The 22,081-nt window shown below is 39.7% G+C and overlaps 1 protein-coding gene across 2 annotated transcripts in view; it reads left to right on the forward strand.

Moving 5' to 3' along the window:
* ELMOD1 (ELMO/CED-12 domain containing 1) overlaps positions 1 to 22,081 on the forward strand; it is a 29,570-nt gene that overhangs the window by 1,899 nt on the left and 5,590 nt on the right. Inside the window, exons 2-9 of one of the 2 annotated variants that reach the window (XM_008942622.1) lie at positions 8,406 to 8,551; positions 8,705 to 8,733; positions 9,818 to 9,915; positions 14,056 to 14,185; positions 17,315 to 17,448; positions 18,615 to 18,683; positions 19,029 to 19,052; positions 21,268 to 21,318. In XM_008942622.1, the coding sequence (XP_008940870.1) occupies positions 8,406 to 8,551; positions 8,705 to 8,733; positions 9,818 to 9,915; positions 14,056 to 14,185; positions 17,315 to 17,448; positions 18,615 to 18,683; positions 19,029 to 19,052; positions 21,268 to 21,318 (681 nt within the window). The remainder of the gene's footprint in view (positions 1 to 8,405; positions 8,552 to 8,704; positions 8,734 to 9,817; positions 9,916 to 14,055; positions 14,186 to 17,314; positions 17,449 to 18,614; positions 18,684 to 19,028; positions 19,053 to 21,267; positions 21,319 to 22,081) is intronic. The other variant, XM_008942623.1, reaches the window with a different exon arrangement.

The following is a 22,081-nucleotide window of genomic DNA, read 5'->3' on the forward strand; positions in this document are numbered from 1 at the left end:
TACAGAAATAGGAAAATATTGAAAGAGGATAGCACTGTTGAAATAGGAAAGCTATTCTGTTTACTTACAAGCATCTGGATTTTATATTAATCCTTTGACATGAACTGATATGAGTACTATACTCCTCATAGTTTGTGTATATAGAAAAAATACAGGGAGATTAAGAAATAAACTGGGGTCATCCCCCAAGAAAAGCACTTACTGGGACCAGTGAGTTCTGTTGTATGTGGTGGTGTTGCAGGTTTGTGTAATAGGGAATAAGGCAGTGAAGTTTGGAGCTGAAGGGAAGGATATTAAGCCTTCCAGCTTGGAAATTAGCTGGAAAAATAAAGATGTTAATGTATATTGTGTCCCCTAGTGTTTGTCCATTACCAATAGCATCAGCCACTCAGGAGGCTTGCTAAAGGCATCCTTAACTGTTTGTGAAGATCAAATGCAGGGCTGAATGATGTGTAATGGTGGTGAGGACTGCTCAGTGGCACAGTATTTTCCTTCTTGCACAGCATGGGGCAGACATTGAACTAGCTGATGCTGATGGCATAGATTATCTCTGTGTTTAAAACCATTGAGTTTAGTTAAGTCCACACAAACTGCAGGTCATCTTATCTTGTTGACTGCAACATAGAAAATGCCATAAAACAGATGGAGAGAGGAGCAGGACTTTAACCTGTAAAGTTAAAACAACCTCAACTGCTCTCTGAGTAGTGACAGTGGTTTACTTGCAGCAACTTCATGCAGCAGATATTTACCTGGGCACCCAAGGATAATTTTCAATAGTGGGTTTGAAATCCAGCTTGTTAAAAGAGAAGACTCTCAGATGTGGGCAGACTTGCCACTCGGCTCCTAGTTTGGTTTGTGTACTGGAGGCATGCTGAGTGTCTGCTGCTGCTGTCAAGGGGTGTGTTGCATCAGGGCTCTCTGATTGCTGCTGGAGTTAGTCTTCTAAAAAAACCACTGTAGCTGTGAGTACAGATAATGAGGAATTGGTTTGATATGCATGCTGCTTTTGCTCTGCCTACTACTCATCTGTTGGATCACTGACCTGGGTTTTTATAAACAGCTTGACATCTCCTGTTTCTCTTTTGACATAGTCTCTTTTGCATTTAATATCAGTGAACTGTCTTTTTTTTCACCTCGGATATTTCAATTTAAGACGCCCTGTTTAGTCTTCAACCATTCTGTGATTCTGTGGTTAGGGAGGTGTAAAGGCATCTTGGAAATCATGAAGTCAAATCATCCTGCTCAGAGCAGGGTCAGCTTCAGCATGTTGCTCAAAATTTGACTGGACACAGCCCTGAGTATCTCCAAGGATGGAGACTCTACAGCCTCTCTCCTTACAATTTAAAAACAGTAACAAAACAAAAATTTAAACATACTTAAATGTAATTCCTGTGTTTCTGTTTGTGCCCATTGCCTCTTGTCCTGCCAGTGGGCACCACTGAGAAGAGTCTGTCTCTGTCTTCTTTACGACCCCCATCAGATACTTGTGCACATAGCTAGATCCCCTGAGCCCCTGGCTCTCAGTCTGTCCTCCTGTGACCGATGCTCCCAGTCTCTTAACTACCTTCATGGCCCTTTGTTGACTCTGTCCAGTATGTCCATCTCTCTAATGCTGCAGAGACCCGCCCCAAATGTAGTAACCAGATGTGTCTCACAAGGGCTGCATTAAGAGCACAATCTGCATCATCCACAAAAATATGGAGCTTTAAGGGCCTCACATGAAAGACAGTGGAAAAGGTGAAACTTTGAATGCTGACTGCTCTTCCACAACTGAATCAATTGCTTAGTTTTATATAAGTAATACTTGTACATCCTCATATTTAAAGGAATTTAAAAGATATTTGCTTCATACCATCGACAACACTGGCTAAACTATGCTTCATGTGAAGGTGATGAATTTACTCCTACTAATATTTAGAGCAATAGACAAATCTGCAAGATCCCTCAAAAAGAAAAAAAAATTGCATAACGTTTTATTGCCTTTGACTTGTATGTTTGCTTGAGGTGTGGTGTGGGTGATTTAATTTGGGGTGGGGTTTTTTGTCTGTTTTTTATTATTATTTATTTATTTCTGTAGGACATATTTTGAAAGGTAGCAATATGGCTCAACTCTGAAGTTACCCAGCTTTACTGACAGTCACCACCTCTACTTCAACTGGCTAGTGAAATTGCTGTTGTAAAAGCACTTTAAAAAAATCTCATAGTACATTTCTAACACAAACTTCATCCATTGAACAAGACAATTAAAAACACAAGAAAATACATGTTGTATTTCTTGCCATGTAGTAAGACTGCTTTTAATAAATTGACGTCCTACATTATTTGAACAATTGCAAAACTTCAAAATAATTCCTAAATTAAATCAGTTGCGCATGCAGTCCCATTTCTCAATCTGAACTATTTCCTCTATTCCTGCCTTTCCCAGGACCGTGTTACACATCTAACTAGCAAAGGGGCTGTGCTTGCACAAACAGCAGCTACTTTCACATCCAGATCTTTCATAAGGTTATAATTTTTAGACTAGGGGTATCCTTAATTAACAGAAGTTCATCTCTGGCTTCTCATCTACCTGCTTTCAACATCTGCTGCTCTCCAGTGGAAAGAGAAGATTTTTTTAAAAACGGTCAGTCTAGTACTTGGAATAACTTTAAATTCTTAAATTTAGGTGAGTGCTGTTGGCCAGTGAACTACAGGACTCTCACGCTCATCTCTCTAATCCAAGGTGATGCCTAAATGAAAATAGCTGTTCTAGGTTTCTTTCTCAGTTTGCTCTGATATTAATAATTCCTAAAGTTTGAAATATTGCTTATGAAATAATAAAACTGTTTCTCAGTGAAATATTGAATCTTTCAGCACTTTCTCTTTATAAAGGGGTTTTGAGGAGTCTGTCTGTGACACTTCCACTTTGACTGTAACTTATCTTAAACATCTGAAATAACAACAGCTTGGAGAACCAGCTGTAGCAAACAGTTTTTTCAGTAAATCCTAGAAACTTGACACCTCCTCTTGATCTACTGCAAAGCAGTCTATAAGCACTAGCAGATTTTAAGCATAGGTTCTGCCTTACTGGAGTCACATCAGATAAAATGAAAATCAAGTCAGCAAAAAGCAAGACCAGGGAGTGTGGAAAGCTGCTGTTAAAAGCTACTCTTATGTCTTCCTTAGTTGCCACGGTGACTTACTTTCATATCTAAATGGAGAGAGAGAAGGTGGATTTCAGTTGTCAAGTCTGCAAAGGCACAGAATAAAAAAAAATCTATTTTGTTTCAAAGGAGCTAGTAGCGGGTTTTCCTGTGGCAGGAACTGTGATTGGTACATTACTTCTTGGCTGAATTTGTATACATGGTGTAAGTTATACAAATAAACCAAAGACAGTCAAGTTAATTATTGTAACAAGGTAGTATCACTTGCTTACTCACGTATTTGGGCAGCTTGTCATACATAATTAGTGTGTCCTTGACTTCTCAAGCCATAATCAGAATTCTCAGGAAAGCACTATTGATGTGTAGTCCTTTCTTCTCTGAGCTGAGTATGTCCTTCAGGAAAAACAGTTGTGTAAGAATCTTTCCTATCTGTAGGATATAAAACAGGACGCATAGAACAAAAACAATTATCTGTAAGTAGATTCAGTGACTTTTATTTCATTCTTTTGAACTACTGGGCTTGTTTGGGTTTTTGGTTGGTGATTTTTTGGGGGGTTGTTGTTGCTGGGTTTTAACCAGTTTAAGTTCAGTCACTAGCATTGGGTATCTAGTTGAAGTTTTCATTTTACCCAAAGTATTTGTTCTGTTTGTTACTAGGTCTGAAAATACCATGGTTCACAAATTGCCAGTGGGAGGGAATAAACACCTTCTGTTTTATTAGTTTAAAAAATGTTGCACAGTAATTAATCTGTACTTCCCTTCATGTCAGTGAAGTACCACATGGTCCATTATGTATACATTTTGCTATTTAGGCAGACATACCTCACACAGGAAAGAGCTTCTCAGAAATATGAGAGAGCTTTGGAAACCTTTGCTTGAGTTTGCTTCTGGCTGTTTGTCATGGAGAAGGCTAACTAGGGTCTGTCACCTTTAAAAAGCCACATTTCATGAAAATGTGATGGCATACTGCCATTGGAGAGAGATGTATTTCTAATAACCATCATGTAGGCCATTCCCATCACACTGACCCAACATCTGTTGGGCTATTCAAGGGCAAACCTTGAGACCCCTTGTTGGGGACCACTTCTGTCCTTCCCTTGCAGTGTCAGGCTGTGAAACAACATGCTCTGTTCTCCCTGCTTCTTGCTGCCCTGTGCTTTCTTACCCCAGGCAGAGCAGCACACGCAGCAGACAAACGCTGTGACTGCAGCAGCATTACTCTTACACTGTGTTCTTCTTGGCTCTAAATTTCTCCTTGTCTTTCAAGGATCCTAGCTATAGTAGATCTCCCTTTCTTCATCCCTTCCCTCAGAGAAGAGAGCTCTCCAGAACTTCTGGTGAGCCCCATTATTCCTCATAGATATAGGTTGTTTGCTTTGTTTTGCAGCATTCTTTATATACTTTGCAAGGTACTGACTGCCTACCTATTTTGTTTGGGTTATTTTTTGTTGTTGTTAAAACTGTTCTTAGCAGAAAATTAGAACTGGGAAGCAGAGTGATGTACAACAGGGAAGGTATGAAAAAGTTAGAAGAGCAAGGAAGGGAGGTGAAATGGGTGGATATACCAGCTCTTAACGGACGTTTACCAACTATACACAAGAAAATTACATTTCTGTGGCACTTGGCGATTGTGGTGGTAGCTTTAAGAATTAGGTAGTATTCCATAAGTCTCCTCCAGGCATGCGAAGAAATACTCTTTTCATAATATTTTGTTTGGATTTCTTTTTTTTTCCTTTGAACTCAAGTATGTTTTTCTGTAGTATTGATCTGAGAGTTCACTGACCTTTTCTGTGAGCCAAGTTGGGAGAACTATGCTGAGAGGCATTGGTATTGCTCAGGAGCTAACATGTAGCTTCTGATGTTCAAATAACTGGCATCAACAACTGGAAATGTGTAACCCTGACTTCTCATGGGAGAACGGCTGTGGGTGCTTCCACTGGTACAGCACACTTGACAAGGGAACTGCCTGTTGATTAGACCTGGGCACATCAGCATCTTATTATGCAGTTTTTTTCCTTGTTTTACCTGAATAAACTTTCATATGAACTCTTGTGGTGAACTTTGCATAAACACAAATCTGTAGGTCTGTGCAGCTGCATATAATACAGGAGGAAAAGGAGTTTTTATTGGGATGGGGAAGAGTAGAATGCACATCTCTGAGGAACATCTTTGTTTCTGTAATACTTCTGTTCTTCAAGCTCACCTCAGGATCTGAAGAATGCTGTACATGACTGCACAAACTGCTGCTGCAACACACTATTTTCTAAGCTGAGAAAACTTGTTAAGGCAAACACAGGGTGGGGGGAAGGCGACACAGAAGAGATTGAGTGGAGAGGAGGTTTGGAGTTTGGAACTGGACTTTAAACCAAATCAGAAGTTAATGCCACTGTGCCATAGTCAGATATGTAGCTCATGCTACTCTTCCATATGGGTTCTTGTTCATGATGTTTCATTTTATAGCTGCCAGTGTCTTCACTTTGTTTATGTGAACTGAAGTGTGTAGCAGCTAACCTAAAACTTGTCGTACTTAATCACTAGTGTGCTTTTATTTCAGGATTTCTTCAAGCAAGAATTTCCTTTTATAAAGAACAACCTTTTGAAAAAAACTTGTTACTTTTTATGCTGTTCATGTTACAAATGGAAGATTTCAACTGTTGTAAGCTTGAGATGGATGAGTAGTAGAAAATTTAAGGTATCCACAGAGGCTTTCTTCTCTAAACTACTTAGTCAAAACTAGTGTTTGTTTGCTCTATTAATAATAGCTGCTAAGTATATTTTAGTGAAACATACATGTAGTGTTTGTGTGCTATAGTGACATGTTTTTAGTAAATGCATTTTTTATTAGTTAATTTTTGTGCACACTGCAGCCAAAGCAAAACTTTAGTGAGGAAGGTGATTGCAACCATGGAAGGTCACAGCTCTATCCCATTTAGAGTTTTTCCTGTGATTTCCAGTTCTGTCACTGAGCCTAAAGGCAGCAACATAGGATTCAAATGTATGTCATTACTTCCCCAGCTCCCCAGACTTATCCACAACACAGTAAGAAATAAGGTTTTCAGTAATGAAATGGCCTGTGACTTTTCAGCTCTGGAGGCTGAGTGTAGGCATGAACATTCTTAAAGGACATGTGGTTTTTATGGGAGCTACCTTACTCATTAGAAGGAAATTTCCTTACATGAGCTGTTAACATGAAGTTAAGAGACTCTTTCTTCCCTTCATATAAATGAGCTCTCTGGGTAGATGAGTTGCTCTAACAGAGACCTAACCTTTGGAAACAAAACAAGCCAAAAGAAAGCAACTCTAATATCTACTACAAATGTATAATGAAAACCCAGAACTCTACTTTCCAGTTTGGCATTAATATCTTCTATCATTTCCTTGGACCTTCAGCCTGACTACAGAGCTCGGGCATGCTGAGGAGGCTGAAGGACGGCTGTAAGTTGTATTTGGATTCTCCAGGAATGATGAACTGGTCAAATCTGTGAAGGCTGACATCAAATGTCTACTGGAAAACCAAAATGTCCAGTTGTAGCCTTTGGGTTTTTTGTCAAGACACTAAGGTTGCAGCATTAATTGACTTTATATGAGAGAGTCTTTTTACCTGACTTATGCTTCTGACTGTTGGAGACTTAAAGAATGGCTGCTCAGCTGACAGTGGACTTGTCTTCTAGTAACTAGTCTTGTTCTTAGCACTGGAGGTGATAACCTGCTTTGAAGCACATGTGAACTCCTCACAGGAGTGTGTTCTGGCACATCTTGCAGAAGATGTGGGACAAAGATGGGGGAATGAACAGGCACACAACACACCTAAATATTTCAGTGTCAGCAGCTGAAACTGTTTTGCTTTGCTAAAACTTGATTCCAGTGTGGGAGTGATTCCTTATTCCTTAGGTTTCATTTTGTGTCTAAAATAGTAGCTTCCTGGTGCCTAAAGACAAGGGGGTTGCCTGCATGCAGGCGTTTGGGAGTGTTAAGTGAATTAACAAAAAGTGTGAAGATAAAGTAGATGCTTTTAAAAGCATGTTAAATATTTGTGTGGATGCTCTCCATTTAGATATAAAATGGCTTTAGTTCACTTTAGCTCAATCCCCCCTCAAAGGGGATTAAATTAAAGTGAACATAAAGTAGATTAAACTCCCATGTGGACTTTAACATGAGTTAACTTCCCTTCCCTGAATGTCCTTCTACACCATGCCCTTCAGGATGTTTCTAGCAAGTGGTGGAGTTCTTCAAGCTTTCTTACTATTACTGATTTGAGTATCTGGAATTCAGTGTTTCAGAATAACCACTGCCCTTCATTGAAAAGGGTAATATAGAGTCACCAAGCAAATAGCTGTCCTCTGAAAGCACCAACAGCATTTGGAAGAAATCATGATCTAATGATGAATCCTCATACACATGGGCTTAGAACATAATGGACTGAATTATTTTTGACCATTTAATGGCAAGCTAGCATATCAAAGCTGTATTGATGTTTTCCCATAATGTAACTGTAGAATATAATCACAAGCAGGTTGAGGTTGGAAGGGACCTCTGGAGGTGAGCTAGTCCACCCCTGCCCTGCTGTAGCAGGGCCATCTAGAGCCAGGTGCCAAGGACCATGTCCGGATGGCATTGTTTCCTTCTGTCAGGCCAGTTGGGTAACATGGCAGAATCTGTGCCTTTATAGCTGTAGAGACAAGAAAGTGAAATTGTGTCCAAATAAGTTGTGGCCTGTGAAATCTGCTTTTTGGGGTGTCTTATATAATCATGGCAGTAGTATGTGGGCTTTAGTAGCAGCTGCCCTGATTACAAACTTTAAAATAGACTGGTTCTCATGTATACAACCTTTTTCAGGCTTTTGTGGGATCATAGGATAGTTCAGGCTGGGAGAGACAACAGCAGGTCTCTGGTCCAACCTCCTGCTCACAGCAGGGCAGTTCTCATGTAGTTCTGTTTCCCCAAAACATCAGTAGAAAGTATACAGCCTTTCATTTCAAGTGGACAAAGTTTTTCTAGAAATGCACTTTTGAGAATTCTAGAGTTGACATTCTCTTCTTCCAGTTCTAGTGCTTTGTGTGGTTTTTTTTATTGGCTTAAGACTAAAAAGCATGATTTAACACTTAGCAGGATAAATGTTTGCAGTCTGAATGCTACTTTTGCTTTAAAGGTGACCCTAGGTAATGGGAATTTGGGGTGAGGAATTACCTTCTGTTTGGATGATGACTTTGTTGAAATAGACTCTGCTCAAGACTCTTATTTTCAGGCTTCTTGTTTTGCCAGGATGTTTGTCCAGGTATGCCTGTACTTCTACTGCAAATGCTTGTGGCGCTGCCTGAAATTCGTGGTCAGGAAACTAACAGGTCAATGTGAATTGCAAAGGATCTGTTACAATACCAAACCTGGAGCTGCCAGAACTATGAAAATAGGTAACTGCAAAATACTCTAGTTCTGCATGCCTTTGTACCTTTCTGCGTGTGCTAAAAGTAGTATGACTTTATTCTTGTAAGTTGATTGTTCAATGAATTGAATACAAACTTAGCTTGTCTGACATGATGCTTTCAAATACTGTTTTCTTACAGAGGCATCCCTGAAAGGTTCAAAAAGTAAGGTGAGTGAAAGATCTCATAATTCACTTTTTCTGTAGCGTCCTGTGCAGTTGGTTTGTTCAGTCTGCCATTTGCTTACCCCAAATCACTTTAAGGTTTGATACAATCCTTACATTAAAACCATCTTTGCTGAAAAGAGCCATGTGTGCACAATAGCAGGTGGTCTTGCAAAATCAGGAAGAGTGTCCTGTGCTCCAGGGACAGACACGTTGTGGCACTGATGAACCCATGTATTATAATTTGGGGATTCTTGGTTCCTCATCCTGTCTTAAAATTTCTGTAATCTGCAGTCATTTGCTTACATACTTCGCACCTCAGGGGGTTTTTTTTGTCTGGAAAACGGGGATAAAAGAGACTGAAGGCAGCAGTACCTATTCTTCTCACAAAGCATGTGTGTGTATGTTAAATAGCATCATTCAGCTGTTCATTTCTCTTTGGCATGAGAATTGGTGATGTTGGAAAGCTCACCTCAGCATTAGGAAAAATGATGTCATGTAGCTCATAGTTCAGCTTAGTGTTTCAGAATGTACTTCTAGCAGAAACAGGCAAAAATCTTATTTAAATGTTTGCATTTAAGTATTTATGTAATTCTGAGACAAAGCACTGGAAAGTTCAACCTCTTAATTTTTTTGAAGGCGTGTTGATTTTTGAATACTGGATTTCCAGGTGCATCCTTACAGTGCAAAGATATGCAAGAGAAAGCAAAAATGTTTTGCTGTGATACTGCAACGTGTTGGGAGAGGGGATGTCAGATGAATGCTAGCAGTTCCAGTGTAATAAGGTGGATGGTCTGAAGCTGCTGCTTGATCAAAGACCCCAGTGCAGATAATCTTCACTGGCAGCCAGCACAGAAATGTGATAGACTGGCTGCAAGGGAATGGCAAAGTGACTTGGGTTCCTATAGGGCTAGTGCTCTGAAACTAGTTGGTGGGGTTGAACAGACTCAAAAGGGGTGGGTGCGGGTGTATATATATATTGAGGTGGGATTTCTGGGCTCTTAAGCTTTTGGATATCAAATTTGATATTGTTAACTTCTATTGAATAATAGCTTCCATAAGAATTAATGTGTTTAAAATCTCTTTCTAGCGGCTGCAAACTTCAGTAAGTGTTCACCCTGATGCTATTGAAAAAACTATAGATGACATCATGGAGCTGAAAAGGATTAATCCAGACATAAATCCACAGTAAGTTCATGCTTTCCTTACAAAACGAATGGGAATTATTGATTCCTTCAGTGCCTAGGTCCACGGAGAACTGGTTCTCCATAGCTATTGTGGCACACAATTTGATGAATTCTGTCTCTCAGCATAAAACTCCCTCTTAAGCTGTGCTGTTAAAAAGCTGATGGAAAAATGAACAATCTTTTATGGTGGCTGTAATAGGCAAGTCCTGAATCATGCTGTCTTCGTATATTGTTGATGCATTGATTTATGGGGGCCACTTCCCCAGGGATAAAATACCACCAACACAAGTGGTCCTGGCAGTGAGAGTGATGGCTTCTTTACAAGGCTGTATGTGACCTTTTGAGTAGGGAAGAAATCATCCTGTTGGAACTGACATAAAAGGCATACTGGTTTGCATTTGCAAACTGCCTTTAATTATCCAGGCACAAAATTTTAATGATATAACATAGCTGATACTCTTTTAATGCTACAAGATGTTAGTGGTATGACTAGATTGACAGCAAACCATTAAATTTATGTACGTATTTCAAGAGTAAGTGATAACACTTTTGTAGATGCCTTACCTCTCAGCCCCTAGCTTAAGGCATGAGATGGTCTAGGGGAGGAATCAGTGGGAGAAATGTTGAGGCTTGTATTATTCTTGTGATCAGTCTGAGGTTCACTCCTCTTCCCAAACTTGAAATAGATTTGCATATTCCAAAAGGGGCATCCATAAAATGATAGCTGCTTTTCTTTAAGTGGTCACCAGCACCAACAAGTAAGGTAGTCCTAAGGTCTTGCTGGAACAAGAAAACACAGAAGCTTGGTTGGAAAAATATCTTTTTGTGTGTGTCATTACTGGAATGATCTCCCAGCCCTTTCTCCTCCCCTCTCCTCCACCCCCCAGTGAAAAGGACGGTTACAGGGTCGTCTCAAAATGAGGCTTCGCTGATCATAAACAAACCATCACTGAGTGTGTCTCTAACTTGGCAGACAACTGTTGTGGACATGACCACTGTCCACTTGCATTGAAGAAGTGGTGACCCAACCATTAGAGAAGGGAAGAAATACAAGAAACAAACCAAAGAGAACACTTTATGCTCATAGATGAGAAACCCTGTGAAGTTTTCTGAAAGTGGGCCCAGCGCCTTTCCAGGGGCATCTTCACAGGCCCCTGTCCACATGACCTTCAAAGGGAGGTTGATGAAAGAGCAGCTGCTTCAAGTTTCAGCTGCTGAGAGGCTGCCTATCTGAGGAAGATGTCACAGTTCTGGTACTGTTGTATTGCACAGGATAAAAGTCGGAAAAAATCAGTGATAGTGACATATGAGGAAAAACTGCAGCATGTGAATGTGCACAGCTCAGAGCTTGGCCTGTGGACATCAGGAACTGCAGTGTTAGCAATCAGGCTGATTCATACGCTTGCTTCTCAGTGTTGGACGCTTGGGTAGCTGGGTTTGTATGACACCAGATATCATCATCTAATTCTCCTCATGGCATTCCCTCTGGCCTCTGAAGAAATGCTGTATTCTAGAAGAGATAGAAAGCAGAGGTGCAAATGATTTCTGCTTGCTTGAACCAAGGCACTGAACCCTGATTTAGGTTTTGAATTATCCAGTTCTAATATTAAAAAACAAAACAAAACAAACAATGAACAAACAAACCAAAACAAAACCCTGAAGTAGTTTTTTTGTTGTTTAATCCAGGTGGTGCTCATATGCTTAGCACAGAAAAAATGCTTAATTGTTTTTGGACTAGAACCCTTACATTCAACATTTTATGGGACTGAGTCTCTCATCATTACCCTTCCTTCATAATCCTCCCAGACTAATGAAATATCTTCTCAAAACAGTGAGAAATGGGAACCTGGGAGGTGCAAAGTGGTGCCACTTACACAGAAACATGCTCTGCCACTAAGTTGCTCCTTACCTTAAATTAGTCATAGTTCTGCTAAACATTAAGCATCTGCACTGAAGTTTTACATGCAAGCCAGTTATTTTATACTAAAGTTTTCTGCAGAAATTTCAGCAAAGGCAGCTCACCTATTTCTTTATAGAGAAGATTAAGGAAAATCCACTGGCTTGCCTACTCTCGAACATAAAAAACAACCAAAAACTTATCCAAACTGTCTTGTTCAGGAGCTCTAGCCTTTCCTTGCATAGTAGAGATGTGAAATCTCCCGGGGTAAGGACAAGGGGATATATGTCATACTGTGTGTTTCTGCAAATCTGTGTGCAGTCAGTTTTGTTAATGTAGCATCTTTGCAGAGCTGAACTAGCATCCCAGGGCTGTTTGCACTGAGCTGTTCTTGAAGGCTGTGGGTTACTGTGACCTCAAGATGAGGGGCCCATGGTCATTTCCCTTTGTCAATGCCTCTGAGATAATTGTGTATTTTTCATGGTGGGAGCCAGTAAGATGAATTAGCAGGTGGTGACCTGTGCTGTCTACACTAACTGTGGAAGCAGTCAGTTAAATACTCCTAGTTTTGGATTAACCTCCGTCTGGTGGAGCACCTGGAGCTGAGTGTGGTGGGGGTGTAAGGCCAGGCAGGTTTCTTCTGTTCTCTGAGAACTGCCAGTGCCAGCATAGGGGTGGCAGGGAGGAGGTGGGGGCTGTCAGCAGCTCACCCACATCCTCTGTTTGGCAAGAAGGGCAAAAGCATAATGGAAAGGAGAATGAGAATTAATTCCAGCCCTCTGGCCTCTCCCCAGATAACATTGCAGAGAGCATTGGACTGGCTTTAGATAAAGTGCAAACGTTGCTTGCTTTGTATTTGGAACTTATTTTTTTAAAAAATATAGAATTGTTCTGCTTTGCCACTGCCTGTGTTGTTCTGCTCTAACCTACTCTGTGGTTATACAGTGGTTAAAAACATTATGGCTGTGGTTTAGTGATGCACTACAGCAATTCCCATGCAGTCTTGTCAGGCTTTTCAGCTTTCTTTGAAATGCAGCCTTTCTGTGAAACTGTAGGGTGAAGCAGGTGAAGCATATAAAAAAACCAAACAGCAAAGGAGGGAAAACATTGCATAGGTTATTCTGAAAGGGCTATAGACAGAAACAGCATGAAACCGCAGCAAGAGAAACGGCCTGATGGTGACATCTCTGATTCTGGACTAATCTCGAAGATAAGCAGTGAAAATCCTTCTGCTCAGAAAATCTAGCAGCATTATGGAATAAACAAAATGCTTCAGTATATCAAACAAGACAGATGAGGAACCTGGGCAGCTTAATATCAGTGCAGCCTGTGTTCCACAGAGGAGTGAGGATATAGATTTAGCTGTGCCCTCCAAATTCATACTAGGTATTCAGATAATCAGACATTATTAAAAATTAAAGGGTTTGTTCCTGTATGTAATTAAAAATCTGAGTGTGCCAGTTGTGTACTGCATAACTTATATTTAACATTATAAAATCTTAACTTAAAACTGAATAAGCTGTTCTAGTTTAAAGCCTTTGAAGCCACATGTTTGGGGGTGGTGGGGTTGGGTTTTTTTTTTCTTTTGAGATTGTTTTTGTGGTGTGCTTTGTTGGTTTTGTTTTTTTTAATGATGCATCAGGAAATGTAAAACGGTAACATAAAATTTGCATTATAATGAAAAGAGAGCTGTTATGGTGATTCTTAATATGAGACCCAAAAAAGCTGCCTAGAGGCAGATGTTTGAATTGTATTACTTTGGGGGTTTGGCTTCTTTATGCTAGCTTTTGTGTCATGGAAATAAAATTACTATTCCTAGCTCCTTGCTGAGTTCCCTCTCCTCCTCACCTCTTTTTAAGTCCACATCTCTGGTCTTGGGGCATTGTTTGAGAAGCTGCCATTTGAATGTGGGGAAAGATAAGTGCTGTGCTTGTTGCAGGCATTCAGCGCTCCTGGGTATGGTTATAATGAGATTTCAGTGGGAAAATTCCCTGTTCAAAGTTTTAAAAAAATCCCAAATTTTGTTTCCTAAGGAAGGCACTAAATAAGACTCTACGTTTCACAAGGCCTTGTTTAATGTAGTATTGAACTCTTGGAAATTTTCCCATTGTAATTAAAGTGTCAGGCTATCAATTCATTGATGTAACATTACTGACGTGAATTAAATGGGTATGCATGCAGTAGTGCTGTTTCATGGATACTTATGATTGAGCTGGGTTCTGTTGCTGCTTTCCCCCACCTCAGGTTGGGAGTATCTCTTCAGGCATGCCTGCTGCAGATTGTGGGGTACAGAAATCTGATTGCTGAGGTTGAAAAGCTGCGCAGAGAGCCATACGATTCGGAGAATCCACAGCACGAGGAAATGCTTCTGAAGGTAGGTGCTTAAGAAGTATTTAGAGGGCATCCTTTATTCACGTTTGCTCCAAACAGCCTGGTTTATAAACTTCTTTAAAACATGGGGAGGTATTGTCACCTTCCTCCACCATGTGCCTTTTTAAGGTGAGGCCATACAGCATATTAATCTGGTCCAGGTTTAATACCTGCCAAGCAAGCAGCTCGCTCTCTGGCTGATGAATGCTGGACTGTACCTAGGCACTGGATAACCAGTTCTTGCTGCAGATAACAGCTCTGCACTGTGAGCTCTGGCAAAATATCCCTATGTCCTACTTCAGCACACCTTTCTTCAATGTGAGAAGGGTATTTTTCTCTCTTAACCAGAATAAACTTTTTTTTTTTTTTACTTCCTTGTATTTTTGAAGACATTGTCTATGCATCCCAATGGCAAACCTCTAGCTTTCATTGTGTAGGATGGAAGGCTGGGAGATGATGACTTACACATTATATTAACCAAATATATTTTCAAGTGGAGGGGGAGAAAAAGAAGTCATTCTTTATCTAATAGGTGCAAAGTGATGAAAACCATACCAGCTGGGTTTTACTTACTTCATGCTTTCAGGAAAGCCTTGCACTGGAGCAGATAATAAAAGTATTTTTTCAGGAAGATGATCTTGAAGCCATAATCAGAGGAAGAGCTAGGGAGTTCTTTTGTTAGAAAGGAATTGAGGAGATTATCAAATTATTTTCCACCCATTTTATTAAAAGTCCCAGTGTTTCTTCTGATCCTATTTCTGACTGTAGCTAATGCAAGATGCTTCAGAGAAATGGCAAAAAATATACAGTAGCGATAATGAGCTTATCTATGAGTAAGATACCTTCTTACAGAAATTTCAAAGGTTTTATAAAAACATGCTACCTGTTTGGGTATTTATAAAAATTATTTTAAAATAGATATTGAAAACCAAAACACTATTTGTACTTCTGTCCCCATCTGGGTTTTTTTACAGCACATGATGATGAAGCTTTCTTCCACACTCCAGCTTGCAGTGTAGTGCTTTACACGAGTAACAGTGGGAACTTCTGGCAATTTTACCTTGGTTACTTTGGGCTTCCAGGTACTTCCAGAAATCCCAGTAGGCACTTAGGGAGGCAAATAACTTGTTTCTAAAGAACGCCTCAAGTGGTCTAGGAGTTTCCTCTAGGTGTCTGGGAAAGTGTCTTTAGGGTTGGCTCCTTGCTGGGAGGTTGGAGTCTCATCAAGGAGGAGTAAAAATACAGAGCTGGCCCTGAAGAAGTGCTCTAGCCTTCAGGTAGGATGGGGCACATGGATGACAGCTCCTCCTTGGTCCTGCTCCTGTGCAGCCTAGGGGTAGAGTGGGCTCTAAGTAGAAGGACATGCAGATTTACTCAGTGAGGGTGCCCATGTCTTGGAGAAGACACATCTGGGAGATATGTGCCAGGCTACAGAGTTGGTCCATGAGAATGCCAGGTACCTCACTGCGGGTTCAGTGAGGGCCTTTGGCTCCAGGAAAGCTTTCCTGAATACACTGTGCAGCTATGCTGCCTGGAGAGCAAGAAGCTGGGTCTGAGAATGGGATGAGAAGCACAAAGGAGCTGGCTGTGGTGTCCTTCCCAGCCCTCTAGCCTGTGAGGGCAAGGTCCTGCTTCTTAGATGCTCCTGAGAATCATGTCAGCAATGACATGTAGTAACATAACTGCTTTAAAAACATAATTGCATGAGAGTAAAAGCAGAATTGAAATGGAGCGTTTGTCTGAGGGGAGATTAAAAGAAGCAGCTTGTGCTGTAAAATCTGTAATGTTGAAGAAAGTGTCATTTTCACCATCTGCCTCTAGTATAACCTGTGTATTAGCACTTGTTTACAGCAAGTGTTTTGCTTTTGTGATTTCTCATGGCAAATGGAAATAAACCCAAGGATTTAATTCAGCTTCCAACCCATGCTGGGGGACAAGAGGCTGGTTGGTTTTCACTCCTCCTAGACGTTCTGCTAAGTGATATCTCTGCAGTGGGAAAATCAAGTTCCTAATGTCTATAATTTATTGATGTTTACCAGGAGGGCACTTTATGAATGAGAGAAAGATTAACTTAATGTGATTGAACTAATGAATAATACTGTATTTACTGTTGATGGATGAACAAGAAATACAGCAAGTATGTTTTAAACAATGATGCTTTATGCAGTCATTACAAAGTGAAGTCATTAAAGTTTTAACCTTTACTTTAACACTTCATTTTAAATACGGTTAGAATTGCAAAAATAATTACAATTTTGGGAAATGTGCATATAGTTCTTTCCCTTGGATAGGCTTTGTCTAAGTGCCTTTCCTGAGGCCTTACCAACTCATGACTTATGGAGAGCACCTGATTTCTAAATACACTTTGTAATATGCCATGTGAGGTCTGCAGAAAGATATGTATTTGTCAGATATGTCAATTTAGACTGCTTCTAGGTGTCTAGCAACATCATATTTAGGCACTAAAGTGCCTTGACCGTTACTGCTAAATGGGTTTATTCCAGCTGGGGTTCTGGCTTGCTAAATTACTTTGTCATCTTTTTTTTTTTTTTTTTAAATGTGTGCTCAATGAATGATTCACCCCTTAGTTAAATATGAAGGTGGCACATGCTGTTCTTGTATGGTGTATGGATTTTTTTTTTATGTTCTCTGATGTGCTTTTTAGCACTGTGGTAGCCAAGTCAGCACTCCTGATTTATAACCTTTCCAGAGACTTGCAAATGATGCTGGAGAAAAGATTGCTGCAGAGCCTCAGGGACCTGAGAGCTGATTGCCTGCAGCTCTGCCAGTGACTTACAACCAAATTCCAGCCCATTCTTGGCTCTGTGCTTATGGAGGCAGACGCTACTTTGATGCACCTAGCGTGAACAAAACAAGTCCTTATGTGAGATGTTACAGTAGCTGCCAGTAAGGTCGGAAGGGCCTTGCAGGGCTGAAATGTCTGCAATACTGAAGAGTGCTTTGGGATTTCCCCCCCACTTCTCCTCACCCCCAGGAACTGAATTTGATTTTGTTTGGGTTGCTGGGATAGCAATGCAGTGATGTTACATCAGAACTTACCTTGGTTTAAAAAGAACAAAAAGCCCTACTGATGTGTGGAAGTTTAATTATGTTTTTCCTGTAATCTTCCTAGTTATGGAAGTGCTTGAAGCCCAGCTCACCACTGAAAGCCCGGATTTCAAAGCAGTGGTGTGAAATTGGTTTCCAAGGTGACGATCCTAAAACAGACTTTAGAGGGATGGGTCTACTGGGCTTATATAACTTGGTGTAAGTATGTTTCCTCTGTAGATAGATTTGTATGTCTGAAGCCATGAAAAGCAGCATTACTTGCAGGTTTTCAGCAAGTATGTGGGAATAACTTATAAAAGTGTTAGTAACTTCATATAAAAAACTGAAAGAATTTTTTTGCTAGCTCAATTTTTTTGAAATGTTTCTTTTCTTGAAGGTATCTCCTTTCTTTCAGTATTCCTAATTCACTTCACTAATACTGCTTGCTAAGCCCTTTTTTTAGTTTCTCTGTGACACAGTAAGTTAACACTTAACAGGAAAGAAACTGTAAAGCATATTTTCACCGATATCTAAATCTCTTTAAACAGAATGCCCTGGAAGTCTGTAGGTGGGAGGGTGATGTTAGTCCTTAGCTTTCTTGTCTGGGAATTTCACTCTGAATTCTTAGGCAAAATACTTGAAATGCAGCCACTGATGGCAGACTTCTGTAGTTGGATGACTCCTTCAATTTCTGTCAATACTCAAAATTAAGCAGGGGGTTTACCTCCCTTTTCCCTCCCACCTCCCCCCCACGAGGTGTTGGTATCGTATCTGTGGTTGGTAACTTGACAATCGATCAATGACGGGTATTTCCTCCAGCCCTTGTACCCACTGCAGGTAGTTATGCAGCAGCTTGGAAACATTTGGTAAAATAACCTTTCCTTATGAGGGGGGGAAAAACAAATATTTTTTTGCTTTTACAGGCTGAAGGACATAAATCATCCACTGTCCATATGTCATTCTCTAGCAAACCTCAATTGAGCATCTGGACTCTTGACTCTGGCTTTGAACTTCCAATGTAGATGAAACCCTACTATCTATTTTATTTCTTAGTCTCCTGTGTTTACTCTTATCTTGCTGAATGTGCCAGATCAAGAAGCCTGATCTGCTTTCTCTTGAGCTCAGCAGCCAACATGCTCTAGTAACAAGCAACTGATTTTCTGTAGGGTGCGTAGAAGCACTTACAGGATTGCACTGGTAATCTGAGGCTGCTTTTATCTTTCCTTTTGGGGTTTTGTGTGGCAGACTAATGAATTTAACATGTTAAATGCTACCCCTACTGCATAACACTTTTAAAATGTTCTATATGGACAGCATAGTATGACTTAAGAATTCTTTTTGTTGTGTTTCTCTACCAGTTCACCCTAATATATATATATCTGCAGGTATTTTGCTGAATGGGACACTGAAATAGCTCTGCAAGTTCTCTCTGATTCTCTTCAGCCTAAATACAGGTAATTCTTGAGACCAGAAAAAGTAACTTGTGAGAGCACTGTACTGGCTGGTATTTGGGAGTGGGGGCTAGTATGTTTTTTGTTTGTTTTCTACCTTTTTTTTTGGTTTTTTTTGGTTTTTTTTTTTTTTTTGTTGTTGTTGGGCTTATGCTTGGGTATTGCCACATGCTATCTGTTTTCAGGTACTGATCCTGAAAACTGATCAAGTCCAAGAATCAAACTTGTGTACTGTGTCTCAGAAATAGTTAAACTTAGTGTTAAATGTTTTCACTTATAATTCCAAGTGATTTTGAATTTTTATTTACCTTTCTTTTAATTCTTTTTTTTTTTCTTTTCATAATGAAGGGAAGTCTCTAAGAAGGAACTAAGGTATTTTTTTTCTTTTCTCTTAGTTTTATGAGACCCTACATGTACATGAAATCAACCCATACTGCAATTTGGTGTGTTATAAACTGCAAGTCTGCTGCAACAACAAGAAATCCATATTCCTTTCTCTAAAATTAACTCTAAAGTAGCTGATGCTGCAGCACTGGGTACATCTGAGCATATTTATATATAAAGAATGAATTCAACCTTGTTTTGATGTAGCAAAAGCACTGTATTTTATATCTGTTTAGTACCAGGCTTAACAAATACATTTTGAGTGACTTTTACCTATAGAAAAAAAATTTTCATCAGTGCCACTGTGGTCATAACAGCCGTGACTGACTTGATGGTCAGAAGTAGCCTAGGCCAAGGACTTGTTAGCACAGCTGAAGAGCCCCTTTATTTGTGGTCACATACTCTGTCTACCTTGACTAATGAGGAGTCTCATCTGACTAGTCAGTTGTCCTGACTGCTGAGAGATCAGGTACTTTCAAGTGACAAAAGTCTTGTATTGTGAATGATTTGTCAACAGGAGATTTATTCAATAATTATGGAGGGAGTGGGAAGTGGAGATGTCTCTTAGCCGGTAATATAGTAATCAGTTGCCTTAAAAGACATTATTCTTCTGCCAGTAATGTTAGATGTCTGTATAGCAGGTCCACACCTGAATCCTGTGAAGCTTTCAGTCTTCTCAGTATCTTGTGGTTGCATTCCCAGTGGTGATTTTGTGACAAAAAGCACCTGGAAAATATTAGTGTTCTTCATTTACATGTTTGATTACCGAGGACTGTGTTGGAATGCTGTGTGAGCATGTGCAATTTCTGTCCCTCAAAAGAGCATTCAGTAGAAGATAGATGCTGCTGGTAGTGCCCCTGGTGTTCTTCCTAGAGTGGTTCCATGCTGGTTTCTGATGTGATCATGATCAGCATAACTTCTGTTTCTGCTGAACTGTATTGCTTGTCCACATCCTACACGTGCCACCTTTATTATTCAATGTTTGCTTGGGATTTTTTAACTGAGTTATGCCACAGCCTGCAAGGCTGGTCAAGATTTTAGTAAATGAGTGAAGACTGTATTTCTGTACACTAAGCCACGCAGGAGATGGTTGCAGTTTAGGCACAGGTTAGGTTTTAACCCTGTCCTAGCTGAACCCAGGACAGTTTTGTCCTCATGCACCCCGTCTGGTAGCATTCAGGTCAGGATGGGTATGAACCTATTAGCATCTTAAATATTTAATGGCAACAATTCAAAAATACTATATTTACATGAAGGTCAGGAAATATTTTTTAATGTAATATATACTTACTGTAGTTCAAGTGTAGTCCAAGAACAATGCTTTCACACATAGCTGTCCATCACTTGGGATTTAAAGCTTGCAAACTCTGATCTGCAGTACCGAGGCAAAACTCCCACAGGCATGTCGAAATCATAACCCACTGGTTAGGACCAATTCCATGCCTGCATTTAGCTGGTGATAAACTCAGGCAGTGATTTCTGATGAACTTGCACCATTTGAGTAGATTGAAACCTGCTTAGTGGGATGTTAGCTGACTGGTTGCATCACACAGCTTTTTCAAATGAAAATGGTGTTAAACAGCAAAAATTTAGTCCAAAACAAATCTGTTCCCTAACTAATTTTAAGGGAGGGGCCTTCTGTGTCCTTCAAGTTCTGCATTGTTTTGTCAAATAATAGGAAATGCTGCTCCTTATTTTTGGCTCTTCAGTAGTTTCTAATTTGGCTGGACATCAAAACTTTCTGTCAGACGACTATTTATCATGTTTGCTGCCTCAGGTGAATCGTGCCTCCAGCGATGAGTGTCATGTGTATCTTTGAAAAAAACCAAAAGACTAAGCCCATCTTTGATTGCTTAAAACAAATGTAATATTTTCAACTTTTTGTATAGCTCAGACTTAACTGAAGTGGATCATCTCTGTGGTCAATGTAGAAAATAACTGGCCTTTGCTGAGAGCACTGAAATAAACTTATCTTATCGAAGTATGCACCTACCAGCAATGCTGTAAAGCCAGTTACCCATATCAGATCTTTCCATACCAATCTATTGAGTTAGAAGAAGAGTTACGTGTGATTAACCATATGAATGGAGATAAAATAGCTGGTTCAGTCCATGATATAATATCAAAGCAATTGAAAGAAAATACTTGTCAGTTAGTAATTCATGGCAATATTTGGATTTCAATTAATTTTTTCCCCCTTCAGCCAATTCAGCAAAGCCGAATGGGAGAAGAAGAAGTTTGATAAAGCAATTGGGTAAGTTTAAAAATCTTTTTAAAGTTGTTACAAACACAACAATTAATAATGATGGTGTATATTTGAGAGGAAAAAGGTGTTTCCTGATTACTTTTTTGAAGAAAATTTCAGTGTACGTACTAACAGGTACTGTCTTAACAACACTTTGATTTTGATCAAAGATCACAGGAAAAACAGTTTGAAGTAAGAATTAGAAAAAATAACCAAAAAATGTTGTAGTAAGGAGAAGCTTCCTCTATATGCTATGAATAGTGTAGTGGTGAATATCTGTTTAATTCTTTTAAACACATAATGTGATTGAATTTCACTTCTTGCTGTCAGAGCCAGGATCTAATGTGCTTTCAGGAAAGTATAATAGGGAAAAAAACAGTAGTGAAGTTTTTTTCTTCTTAGGCAGTGGGTTTGGTATAGCTGCTTTAGCCATGAGTATGGAACTGGATATTTCTTCAGAGTGTATCTGAAAATCTGTAATACAACATTTTAATGCCCATTTTTCTTTTTTCTGTGAAACTTGCTGTTAGGCCTCACATTGCAGTTAACTGCTGAACTTTTATTATTTTTTCTCCTTCTGAAATATATCAAAGGTTCAAGAGAAGGAAAGTATTTTGGTTTGTTTGATAGAGATAATTGGAAAAAAATTATCCAGGACAGTTTGCAGAGGACAGCTGTGTTTACAGGAGGAGGGAAAAAAAACCAAAAAACCAAACCACTGAATAACTAAATAAGCTTGCTTTTATCAGTAAATGTCAGTAGAAAACATTAT

Source organism: Merops nubicus, unplaced genomic scaffold (genome assembly GCF_000691845.1).
Source record: "Merops nubicus isolate BGI_N331 unplaced genomic scaffold, ASM69184v1 scaffold14776, whole genome shotgun sequence".
NCBI lineage: Eukaryota > Metazoa > Chordata > Aves > Coraciiformes > Meropidae > Merops > Merops nubicus.